A 13,345-nucleotide genomic window follows, 5' to 3' on the forward strand; every position below is an offset into this window, starting at 1 on the left:
CATGCTGCATGAGGAAACCAATTGATAGTCTATATGAGAATATATACGAATACCTAAGTGTATATATAGGATGCGGCTGTAATTTTATCGGTGTTCCGTCTCCATTCAGTTGAGCGCTTATGCTCTGCCAAGTGTAACAAGTGTGCAAAATGCCCCTGAATATTAGTGAAATATTGGGAATTTGAGGTCAGTGGGAATTTACAGAGATAGGGTCGACATCCACCGTGTGCAAAGGGCTTACCCACACTTGTGGGACAGTTAAGGTCATAGAATCATAGAATCCTAGGGCTGGAAGAGACCTCAGGAGGTCATTGAGTCCAGCCCCCTGCCCAAAGCAGAATTAACTGTAACTAAATCATCCCCCCCAAAATGAGAAGTCCTGTGGCACTTTATAGACTAACAGATTTTTTTTTTTGTAGCACAAGCTTTTGTGGGCTTTTGCACCTACCCACTTCGTCTTTGCCCACAAAAGCTTATGCTCCAAAAAATCGGTTAGTCTGTAGCTGCAAAAACAACGAGATGTCCTGTGCTACTTTATAGACTAATACGGCTACCCCTCTGATACTAAATCATGCCAGTCAGGGCTTGGTCATGCTAGCGTTTAAAAACCTAGGGATGTAGATGCCATCGCCTCTCTAAGTAAAAGGAATGAGAAATCCTGTGCATATGATGAAGTGGGTCTTTGCCCACAACAGCTTATGCTCCAATAATTCTGTTAGTCTATAAGGTGCCACAGGACTTCTCATTCTTTTTGCAGATACAGACTAACACAGCAACCCCTGTGCTACCCTCTAGATAACACATTCCAGTTTTTCACCACCCTCCTAGTGAAATGGTTCATGTAAGTCATCCTGCATGAGGCTTAAGGAGGTTGGAAGTAGGAGACAGGAGGGACAGCTGGGGCTCAGCCAGGCCACTTCTTCCCCCAGAGTGCCCCACAACTGTGTAGAACTGACTCTCACTCTGAGGGAAGTAGGAGCCAATTGGTCCTACCGGTTCCCCCAGCTAAGTGAATTCTTATCTTTTGGGGGGTTTAAATGGTATATGAGCTTTTTACCAGCCTTCTACTGAAGGATGAATTCATTCACCCTCACTGAAGAGGCCCAGGATTTTATACTGGCATTCTTACAAGATGATAAACTAGTTATAAACTGCTGGCACATTAATGAAAGCAGAAGACTCTGTTTAGCTAGCTCATGGGGTGTGCTGTTTTACAGGTGGCACCGAATAGCCATCAGCATAAACAAGAAAAACGTTACTTTGATTTTGGACTGTAAAAAGAAGGTAACAAAGTTCTTGGACCGAAGTGACCACCCCATCATTGATGTCAATGGTATCATCGTGTTTGGAACCAGGATACTGGATGAGGAAGTCTTTGAGGTAAGATACAGATGTAAGCAGTGGCTCAGGGCTGGGAGTGGTAGGGTGTGGCTGTACAAAAACTTTGAGGAGTTGTCCTGGTTGATGAATGCTTTCTAAAATGCATTGGAGGGACTCATGAGTTTTTGTGGAAGCCTTAGGGTTAAGTAATATCCTACCCTGGATTTATTGGATGTAAATGTATGTTATAATAGTGATCAGAATTGTGGTTCAGATCTTCATGTGGATAAATTAGCTGATTCTAACAGAGCTACCTGGTTAAATCTAGTCTTTAGAGGGGATTTTTTTTTTAAATTAAGCTGCCTCTAATTTGGCTTTCATGTTCTTATGATCCTGTGGAAGGTAAAATCAGGATTTAACTGGCACTCAAAGGACTTTCTCAAGCATTGCATGCATTGAAAAGTCAGCAGCTAGGCTGAATTCAGTGTTTAAACAGCGTTCAGTAGTGCAAAGCCTATAAATAGAACCCCGCATGGATACAAATGGGGCACACATCCATATCTGCAAAAATGATCAGTGGATATCCGTAGCCACCTCTGCAGTTATCCACAAATGCGTAGAATTCTAAAATTTGTATCTGCATCTGCAACCATATCAGCAAAAATGTGCCGCAGACGTCTTCATTCACATCTATGAATGTGGGTACCTATGGCTATAAAATGGAAATCTGGGGATATGCAGGGTGCTACCTCTAAATGTCTGGGTGTCTGGGACAGTTGATCCTAGTGGTTTCTCCTAAATTCAAAATCCGGTCACATTTGGCTGAGAATCATCACATTTTATAGAGTCCCATTTTAGTTATTTGAAAAGGGTTCTAGGAACCTTTTGTCTTGCTTGTGAGTATTGTTTAAATCAGGTCGATCTTCCTTTGTTTTGATTCTGCGCAAGCATACAAATAGGGAGACTGGATTTCTGCAATTTCAGGGCGGAGTTTGCCCTTGTGTAGAGAGTGGGTCAGGGCCTTGACCCTAATAACAGTCCATTTGTCCCTGCTCTCAATGTTGTATTGTTTTCTATGGCTAGGGCGAGAAGGCTGAAGAAGACCATTCCTTACTGCTCTCAATGCTCTAAGGCCTGGCTAGAGAGAGGTGTTACCTCTTCCATGTGCATGGCATTGAACTCCGATCTCGTGCCTTGGGGCACAGCAAAACTGTTTCATCACCAGAATGAGTGGATGCTTCCTTCCCATCCCCCACCATAATATAGGAAAATGCTATGTAAAACTGGGTGAATAATTCCAACAAAGTGCCTCCTCTTTCTCCAGCCACAGATTGTCCACAAGCAGAGAGTTCTTTTCCTTTAAGGTTATCAGAAGTCTGAAAGCATTGGCCAAATAACATCTATAACAATCTTTAAGCTGTGGCATATGCCTCTGAGCATTTGCTGGTCAGAGTTGACAGGATTTTAGTCAGATATGGAGGGTGTTGGGGGTTGGAGATCTGTGAGTCTTTCCATAGTTCAGCAGCTAGGTTGATCTGTGAACATCGTATTAAACCTCAATCTAAATACAGGTTCAGAGATCTTGTCTACTCTTTTGCCTGTATATATCCAGGAATATTGGTTTCTCGTTTACACAATAATAAATCAAGAATAATGCTACTGAAGTCAAAGGAGCAAAGCTGTAATACTTGAGTTCAGAATTAGGCCCATTAAGTTTTGATGCTCATCCTTCATTACTTTATTGAATTTTTGTTTGGAGCTAGAACTGAGTGAATCTCTTGGAGCAAACTGAGCATTGCATGCAAGGTTTCTGCAACAGTATGAATAATTATGGGTCAGTGAAGTCAGCTCTAGTCTACATGGTGCTGTCTGTGACACAGAAAGACAGTTTTAGGGCTGTTCTTTGTAACCTACATCTGGATGGTCTTCTGCTGTCAACAGAACATCACTACCAGCTCCCACTGTAAGAGAGTTATGATTCAGTCTCTAGCTGCATTAAGTTAATAGACATTCTCTGGGAAGATGAACAATTGAAGAGGAAAGTAAAAGCAGATGTTAATGGGTCCTGATGTATCTTTCACAACTGTTGGGTGTACTTCTAAAACAAAGTTAGTAACTGAAAGTAAAGTGGATAACTTCACTGGAGATCTGTCCCCAAGTAACAGGAGAGCCTCTTAAAGAAATCAGTCTCATCCAAGTTATGTGAGAAGCTTGCATTTTTATAGGACCTGAATTAGGTGTTTGAAATATCTTATCCTCCATTGTTAAAAACACAACATACAAACACACATCTCCACACCTATTAAGCAGTGAAAATAACTTCTTGGTGGAATTGCGTATTCTGTTCCATTTTTCATTAAACTGTAATGGGATCTTCCACAGTAGTCAGTTTATGAGCTGTCTGGTGATTATATGAAACTGTGCACACGAGGAGTTAAATAAGACTGAAGTCATGAGGTTTTCTTCACTGTCCCAAAAGCTTGAATTATCTCCAAACAGGCTGGCTTTAATAGTCAGCTGGAAATGAGACTCCACAGCCACTCTACTAAATGAGGCAAGATTACCTTTTTGTAGCTGGCAAAGCCGTGCCAATTCCACTATCTTCCTTTCACAGGTGGTCAGACAGTGCCCTCACTGATGGTGAAGCAAGTTTGCTTAGAGAAAGTTGATGGGACAAACAGGCCCAATGCTCCTCTTCACCAATAGCAATGGAAGCTGTTTCCTCTCCACTGGTTACAGTCTACATGTGATAGATGATTGCACACACAGAGAAACCAGGAACAATTATCATAGCAGAAGAGGACAATTATTCGGAATACAAAGCCTCCCCCTCGATGTAGCCTTATAATTCCTTTTAATTCCTTATAATTCCTTCTCTGCATAGCAAAAAAGCTATTTTAATATGCACACACAGAAACATCGAGATGCCAATAGCTATACATTGAATGTCATTAAAAGGTTTCATGAAAGCAGCAGCCTGTAACCTAATTTTCTTCATTTCTCAGTAACCTAATTTCCTTTAGTTCCCCAGGGCCCACTTGCAATCTGCAGCTCTAAGCAATGAGTAGGTATGGAGATAAGCTTGATTTGGGGCAATGGAAAAGGGATGGGAATCATTCAAAAGCACATATTTTTAGTCTGTTTCTGGGCTCTGGATTCTCTTATAATAAGACTGAAGGTCCTGTAACTCCTGTAGGTAACAGTTTTGCAAACCTCAAGCAAGTAATTGGAGGTCTTTTCTACAACTTTAGAGTTCTGTAACTGTTACAAGTTTGTCATTTGTGGTGGAAACTTAGAATGACCCAGTTAACCGGGAATGACGGTGTTTGGAGGGCTAAGGACCTCAGCTATCTTTGTTTCAACATAGCTCAGGGGGAGCTGAATATTTTAAGGAAGTTCATAGCATTCTTTTCTAAATCTTCATCAGGACAAACCAAACCTGAACAGATTTTTGTTTTAGAAGCTGAAGTTCCTGAACTGAGAGGCTGACAGGAGTCGCAGGCAAAGTGGAGCATGAGCAGGGCATGAGGAAGATGCTGGTTTCCCCATCGCAGACTGTGTCATGGGAATTGGTTTAGGGGTGTTTTGAATGATTTCCCTAGCACAGCATTCTTCCAGTGGAAAAATGACGTCCTCTCATTAAAATTCAATTAGTTCCAAGGTTGTGCGGCTGTCTCTGTAAAGCCCTCAGCATGCTGAGGTAGGCTTGTCATGGGGCCAAGCCCACAGCCAGGTTACACAAGTTATGTTTTGTGCTGAGATGCTGTTCAAAACAGAAATGTACAAATGCTAAGAAATGTCAGGACAGGCTGTCACGCTGGGATTGGGACGGGGCGGCTGGCCTGATGCTGTGAATGAGAGGATGGTGTGGAGATAGTTCATGAGAGAGAGAAAAAAAAATATCCTGTGCAGCAAAATAAACACTTCTATTTTTTCCTCTGGGACTATGTTAATCAAGTTTCTATGGCTTCAGTTACGCTGAAAGAGAGAAGCCATTTTGCCCTTGCCTTAGCTGGTGTCTTGTTTGCTAGGGAGAATATTTTTACATATGTTAGAAATGTAATACTCCTTTTTTATGAGCTGCAAAACCCTATATGAGCCACAGGTTAAGAGGAAAACAGATTGGAATTCACCCTTTCACCCTGACCCATACAGAGTTTTGACCTTTTTGTGAAAAATCAATTTTTTGGGGCTGAAAACAAAATATTTTTATTCAACAATGCTTCTGTACTTCCTCAGAGTAGTTACTCAGATGCCTCATGTTCATATTCCTGACCAGACTGCACCTACAGGGATGCACATGGGGCCAAATATTGGGAAACCCCACTCTGCCGACACATCCCTTCTTCCTCATGGAAAGAGGATGACCAGGATGTCAGCAGAAGGCTCCTGACATAGCCAATGAGTATGCAGTGCCTTATGAAAAAGTCCTACAACAGGTAGAAGGATCATCTTTGTTTAAGTGCTTTTGAACCAGTCTACAGCATTTAAGGGAGATTAGCGAGTTGATAGGAAAACCAATATAGATGGTCTATCATTTGCAACTCAGTTTGGTGGGCTAAATTCTAACCACATTGCATGATTAGTATACAGCTACACTGATCAACATGACTACTCAACCAGTAACTTCTTGGGCATATGGATGGCAAAATCTAACCTTGTAGAACAATTTCTGTAAGAACCTACTAAAGTAGTTCTATTCCATAGACTCCTATGGGATTCTTACCTAATACATTTTGTAGGGTGCTGTTATACCATTAGCAATGGTATGGTGCTGTTATACCATTAGCAATGCCTTTCTTGTTTTGCCATTGTCTTTTCAGAGTAGATCATAATGTTGGTTCTCAAGACTTCAGTGCTAAATGAAGTTAGTAGGTAACGTTAATAAACAGAAAAGCCCTACATCTGTATATGTTGTTAAGCTAAATGTCTTTTGCAGTTGGCGTCTCCAGAAACAGAATAAGGTGATTCTGGCCAGTTGAATAATTTAATTGTAGCACATTGGTTTAGTCAGCTTTGCAACACCAGTCATTCCCGTCTCAGTCTGCCACATGGTGCAAAACAAGTCAGGATTTTGAGAGCAGGGCAATTGTGAATGGCTGATGTGTGGTGATTAGAAGAAATGTCAGTCATTAGCTAATGCCAGATCTTTATCCTGAGACAAGAGATGTTGTGCGGCAATTTCCTGGGTGATGCTAAAAAGATGGTGCTTTTTAATCCATTTCCTGTTTTATTTTTCCTGAGAGTACTAGTGAAATCGAGACATCAGAAGTAATGGGCAGGCCTTTTGTTCTGGGTTAAGCTAGAAAGACTGGGCCAGGTGCCAGATGTGCTTTCAAGCTGCTGAATGTTTTAAGGAGCAGCAAGATGAAACAACATAGAAATATCGGTGTTCTGAGTTGAAAACTTGGTGCCTTTCAGATGCTCTGCAGCCATTGCATTAAAATGCCAGGTTAAAATTAACCTTGTGCTTTGTTGAGGCTTAAAAATCTTACTGCTGACGTTGATAATCACTGATTTCATCTCACTGCACTCATGCTGCCTGAGAATCCCTTCACTAGTCATGGTAGATTTTTAGCACTTCAAAATTTAGAGGTGTGGTCATAGGTGAAGATGCTTCCTGGAATTATTTTTGCTTCCCAATCTGCCAGATGAGTGGGTGGCAACTATAGCTGTGTCTACACTTGCATTCCTCTTTTGAAAGAGGCATGCAAATGAAGGAAATCGAAAATGTAAAGAGGTACTGATTTACACATCTGGTGCCTCCTTTGCATATTCTCCTTTTGAAAGAGCTTCTTTCAAAAGACCAAAAACAGTGTAGACGGAGCTCTTTTCAAAATAAACCCCATCTTCAAAAGAACACTTCTTCCTGAAACAAAATAGGAAGAAGGGAGCTTTTGCAGATGGTGCATACTTTTGAAAGACCCCCGTCTACACTGCTTTGTTTCTTTTGAAAGAAGCTTTTTCAAAAGGAGAATATGCAAATGAGGTGCAGGCACCTGCTATGTAAATCAGTGCCTCATGTGCATTTTCAATTTCCTTCATTTGCATGCCTCTTTCAAGAGGAACGCAAGCGTAGACACACTTTGAATGAATGTGATGGTTTGGCTTTGTTTACCACACTGTGCAATGATACTTCAGAAATGTATGCAAACTGAGCTAAGAAATCCTGTTTGTTAAAGTCAGGCCCGCTGATGGGTGGGAGGATGGACAAAGAAGGCAGTTACCTCAGGGCCTGGTGACTCAAAAGGGTCTGGGTCTGCAGGCCACTGCTGCTACTGAAGAAGCCCCAGGCCCTTTAAATTGCCACCAGAGTGGTGCATTCTGGGTAGCTCTCAAGCCTGGATGGGCTGAATGGCATGGTATGGTCCAGGTGGTCACGAAGGATGACTGTCCCAGCCCTGTCCCTTCCACCTGAGACCCTGCCCCTACTGAGACCATGGTGTTGCCTCCCCACCCACTCCACCCTCTTTCCCAGAGACCTGGCAAGCCCGTCAGCTCTCCACCACCCCTGCTGGAAGCTCATGAGAGTAATTGGCTATCTATTGGGAAACAAGGTTATGTCTTTAGAGGATGAGATAGGTTCAGGGCTCCATGGTGTTATTCCCTGTTCTGATACTGGCTCTTCAGCAAGCTTGGAACTTCACTGAAGCTCTGTCTCCCCAAACGGATGGTAATAATCCTGCTATCCTCACAACACAATTGATAAGGTTAGAGCATTAATGGGTGTGACGTATCCAGAGGCCTTCATGTTGCAAAGGGTAAATATGAATGGTCGGTGGGGCACCAGCTACACAGTTCGTCGCATGCGCCGATCAGGATCCAGGTTTCCCTAAAGCGCACAGTAGACCTGTGGAACTCCTTGCCAGAGGAGGTTGTGAAGACCAAGACTTTAACAGAATTTAAAAAAGAACTAGGTACATTCATGGAGGTTAGGTTCATCAATGGCTATTAGCCAGGATGGGTAGGAATGGTGTCCCTAGTCTCTGTCTGTCAGAGGCTGGAAATGGATGATGGGGAGGGATCACTTTGGTGATTACTTGTTCTGTTAACTCCCTCTGAGACATCTGGCACTGGGCTCTGTTGGAAGACAGGATACTGGGGTAGATGGACCTTCGGTCTGATCCAGTGTGGCCGTTCTTATGTTCTTCTGTTCTTAAAATTTGAATGTCTTCTGTGTTTGTTTGCAACAGTCTATCATACAAACATGAACTGAAATTGTGATTACAGAGACAGCACAGTAGGAAAATTTATGTCTTTTTAAGTCCAATAACAAAGGCCCAAATACTGTGAAGTCTTGTGTGTGAGAGGCCCCATTGATTTTATCTACACTTAAGCTAGATGCCTAAATTCCAGCATGAGGAGACCGGTAAAAATAGACATTTAGCTGTGACAGCCCTGGCTCTGGGAAGGACAAGCTGCCCCAAGTACAGTCCCTTACAAGACACTTGGATGGATAGCTCCTCTATTTTTGTTACACTAGCTTTGTCAGAGCTAGCATGGGTATGTCTTCTCAGTCAGAAATTTATACCTACAGCTTGACATCTAGACTTACCCAGAGAGACCAATCACAAGCATAATGTTGAATGCATGGGCACAATTTTTGCAGGATTTGGGCTTAATTTGGAGAGCGTGGGGAATAACTTGGTTGAACTCTTGCTTATTAATTTTTTGTGAGCCTCTGTAGAAGGATTTTATTTCTTAATCTAAAATTTACTGACCTAAATTTCTCTCTTAAGATGAACCACAGAGACATACTCCAGTGTGTTTTTCACTGCTTCGGTAGACAGCTGCAAGAAGCTAATTTACAGCTCTGGCTACTGGCTTTATTGGTCCTGCCAACTCTGATTTCACTTCTTCTGCTGCAGAGCCTTAATGGAATGCAAGGAGAGTCAACATTTTAAGCCACAAGTGTGTGTGTGTGTGTGTGTGTGTGTGTGTGTGTGTGTGTGTGTATTTATTTCACATGGCATGGACCAGTGGAAAATAAAACATTCTGAGCTAGCCTCTTTGGGGGATTTTTATTAAAAAGGTCTATAACTCTTTCCAGTCTCCTAGTAATTCACGATTTTAATAGTTGGGTTCCTCTTCACTTGATCTGCTTTTGTTATTTCAAGGGAGCCTTTCTGGTGCAACCATGTGCTTCTAGCATATGGATTAAATCGCCAAGTTAGGCTCTTTCAGAGCTGTAACGCAGATGGTTGTAGACAATTTTTTTGAAAAACAGCGATACTGTCACTGAAAAGGTTCACAATTAATGATGAGGGTTTCGTGCCACAGTACAAGCAATGTTGTCAATCCAGTCAAAACGAAACTGTCATATTTTGCTTCAGTTTACAAGGTCTTGCATTTTGAGTTGCTTTAGAGAGCACCTGTGTGTGCATATGTGTGCGTGTGTGCATAAAACATCATAGTTGTGTATATATATCATAGTGAGGAAGCTGTATACAATGCTAAAGAATTATGACTTTTGTAAATCATTTTCTGGCAACATGGGCTTCGGATTAATTAATTGTCTGTTAGTTTACATGTCTTTGCTCAAACTTTCCATTTTGTTTAGATTTATTGGGGGATTAATCATTCTGAACTGTGGGCTGAGTAAAGCTTTGTGATTGGCTGAGGCAGTCTGTGAGGACAGAGGCCCATCAGTAACGGTCAGAGAGTGCCAAGGTGCAGGGCTTTTTCTTTGCACTTCCTGATTTTTAGTTACAAATTCCATTAATAATCTGTATAAAACCCTCCATCTTGTGCATAATCACTGCAGGTCTCTGGGGCACAATTCCTCTTGGCCTTTTCTTATAGTGCCAGCTCAGACATGCCTCATTGTTCAAGCAGATCATACAAGCACTCTTATGAAGGATTAACAATTAGGTCGTGGCTAGTTTACCTTTTAATATGGCCAAGTTGTGCACCTAGCTCAGCAAAATGAGGGATCACACTGCTTTTTCCCTCCCTCCCTCTCTTCCGCTTCTCTCTTATTATTTATTACGTTCACTTGCTGCATTTTATCTCAGAAGAGGTCCCAGACCTGGAAAATGATCCTCATGGGTGCAGTAGCCAGCTGGCATGGATCTTATTTCCGTATCAGTGCCTAAGGCTTCTCAGGGCAAAGGAATGTCATTTCATATGTGTCTGGATAGCTCCTGCGGCAGTCAGGCTTCAGTTGTTATTAGGGCCTCAGTGTGCTACCACCATTCAGCTCATTCTTCTTCGTAACTATGACGATGCACAGAAAGAGAAGAGAAGCTGGCCGAGCTGTTCAAATGCAGAGCTAGCAGGGAGGAAGTTAGAGCTGGTCGAAAAGTGGGCTTCCACTTTCACCAAAAAATCAGTAGAAGGTTGACTTGTTGGCTGCCCTTAGAATGTTCTAGCATGTCAGGCCCATGCTGGAAGGAATTTGGCTCCTGGGGAAGAAGAACATACTTGGTGTAGCTGGACGTTTGAGCCACATTTTTGCTTCCCTGGCAACCCCAGTCGCTTGGAGGAGATCCATACAGGCCTGAGTGAGGCCTGCTAACAGTGGGGAGGCATGAGAAAAACAGCAATACTATCTGAGGCAGACTGCAGGATCCTTCACTGCCTTTCCCCCTCTGGGTAATGTAATCCAGCATAGTTTAACCATCCCTGGCAGTGCACTCTTGGGCTGGCCTTTGTCCTGAATTTCTTGAGATTAAGGATGCCTCCTACTGAGTGTGGGTCCCAGGAACAAAACATGTGAAGCTTTTTAATAGGTTAAGTTTAGAGATTTCCTGATGGTGAACTTCATCCCTTCAAACTATTTCTGACCACCAAAGGGATTATAAGACTTGAGCAGCAAAATTCTGTATGTTTACTCCTGACATTTGCACACTGGCTGTTGGCAAAAGAGAACCTGTGCAGGCTCGTTATATTTGATGGATTACATTCCATGTGGAATCATTACTCTTTCAGCGTATGGTTTCAATTTTAATGCACTTTGTCCTGTTAATAATGAGAGAGAGAGAGAGAGAGAGAGAAGGTTTAGTTTGTTCCATGGAAATTATGAGATTCAGGATTCTGATCTTCAGCCCAGACGGGGTGATGTAATGTTGGAAACCAGTCCCTGTGCAGTGACATCATTCCAAGATTTACAGTGGAGTTTCTGATATGTACGTCTCGGAGGGGGAGAAGGCAGAGAGGCTCCTGGAGTGGAAGAGGTACTGCAAAGCACGGGTGTGCGAAGTTGGGGGGGGAGGGGGGCAGGAGCTGAAATTTCATAAGAGGTGGTGCAGCACGATCAGCTGCTGGGTCTCAGGCTCGTTTGGCTCATTAAAAATGTTGAACCATGTGACTGTTTTTATGTCTCTGTATTTGCGTTTATATACCGATTTATGAAGTTTTACATTCTACAGACTTGTTTTCTTACACGTGCAGAAAGTTTTTTTGTATATGAACGTAACCCAAACGGATGGAAATTTTAGTTATATTAGACAGGCCAGGGGAGTCCTGCTCATTTTGGGGACAAAAAAGGTGGGCCCCGTTGTAAAAAGTTTGCTCACCTCTGCGGCAGAGCGATCTGCTCTATTGAACTGCCATTGAAGAAGAGAGCAGTTGAGGCATGTTTGGGGCCCTGGAGATGTAGCTTTTCTCCGTTTAAACGAAGAGTAAGAGCCCAGAGCTCTTGCTGTTGGAATGCAGTTTCCAGCGGGAACTTATTGGCAACATCACCCCAGGATACTTAAAAGCTATTTTTGAGAGTAACAATGCAGATGACATTACTTTAGCCTTAAGGTCAGTGTGTCTTTCTCCACTCGGTGCAGGAGGACTTGCACAGACTGCTTTTTTGCATCAAATAGGATTTCTGTCTGGAGCGTAAGCACATTCATTGGAAATATGACCCCTTTTTCCTTACAGCTGAAGAAATAGATTGAGTCCTTTAGTTTACTAACCTTGCTGTGCCTGCTCTAAGCATCTGCTATAAACTCCCATGAGCTAATCTCTGGGGCAAGAGGGGAAAACAGATAAAGAAGAGAGTTAGGAAATGAAGGCTGATTTACAGTCCAGCTCTGCAGCAGTGCTTAGGCTGATGTTTCTGTAGGGCTTTTAACTCTTTGGCTACGTCTACACGGGAGGCTTTTCCCAGCAAAACTGGGATTTTATCAGGAAAACCTGTGGAGCATCTACATGCAAAATGCGCTTTGTCAACAGATAGTCAACAAAACCTGACTCATCTGCTGGAAGTGTTATACCTGTCCTTGTTGAGGTATAACGCCTCTGTCAACAGTGTTCTGTCAACAAAACAGCTGCGTAGATGCTCTGGGGCCCTTTTTGTTGACAGACATAGCTTCCAATCCACCAGACTGCCCTGTTTGCAGAGCTTACGCTCAGCTGCTCTGTTGGGAGAGGGTTAGACAGTCTGGCTGCTCTCTGTTGACAGAGTGGATTGCTCTTTCTATCTCCTTTTATGTGTACATGCAATCTGTTGACAGAAGTTTTGCTGGGAAATCCCTTCAGATGGTGATTTCTGTGGTCAGAGGCTTCTCATGTAGGTGTAGCCTTTGTGCTTCAGTCCAGAGCTCAGATTTTGTGGTGCCGTCCTGCAGTGCCGGTTCTGCAGTGGTTGTGCACGCAACCCCATTGCTGATTTTAAGGGAAGCTTCCCAGAATGAGCCAAGGGGGTTCTCCCCATGTCAGGCACTGGTGGATGGAACTTTAGCTATGACCCTGAACATTAGGAAGGCTCATTGTGATGCCAAAATAGGACAGATCTGGTAACTTCTCATTGGGGTGAGGTGTTCCCTTGGGCTAGCAGATGGTGAGGAGAAGCCAGCAAGGAGAAAAAGCACTGAGGGGTTTTTGTCTTGGGTACTCATCATATACCTCAGTGCTTCTCCTTGAACACCGTGTAGTGTGACCCATTAGAATGTCTCTTGTTCCCCTCTAACATACCTCAGGCTAGTGGTTCCCCTCCTTGCCACCTTCCACCATGGAGAGCAGTGTGGGGGGACCAGGGATGAGCCCCCAGAGAACAGAGCCTGCGGTTGTGAGAGAAGCCCTTGAGCAACCT

At 43.1% G+C, this 13,345-nt stretch overlaps 1 protein-coding gene across 4 annotated transcripts in view; it reads left to right on the forward strand.

The window, feature by feature from the left end:
* Positions 1-13,345, forward strand: part of COL5A1 (collagen type V alpha 1 chain) — a 302,011-nt gene that overhangs the window by 79,632 nt on the left and 209,034 nt on the right. For all 4 annotated transcript variants that reach the window (XM_075015472.1, XM_075015471.1, XM_075015474.1 and 1 more), the window contains exon 4: positions 1,218-1,380. In XM_075015472.1, coding sequence (XP_074871573.1) covers positions 1,218-1,380 — 163 coding nt within the window. The remainder of the gene's footprint in view (positions 1-1,217; positions 1,381-13,345) is intronic.

The sequence above is a fragment of the Carettochelys insculpta genome, chromosome 21 (assembly GCF_033958435.1).
Source record: "Carettochelys insculpta isolate YL-2023 chromosome 21, ASM3395843v1, whole genome shotgun sequence".
Classification (NCBI taxonomy): domain Eukaryota; kingdom Metazoa; phylum Chordata; order Testudines; family Carettochelyidae; genus Carettochelys; species Carettochelys insculpta.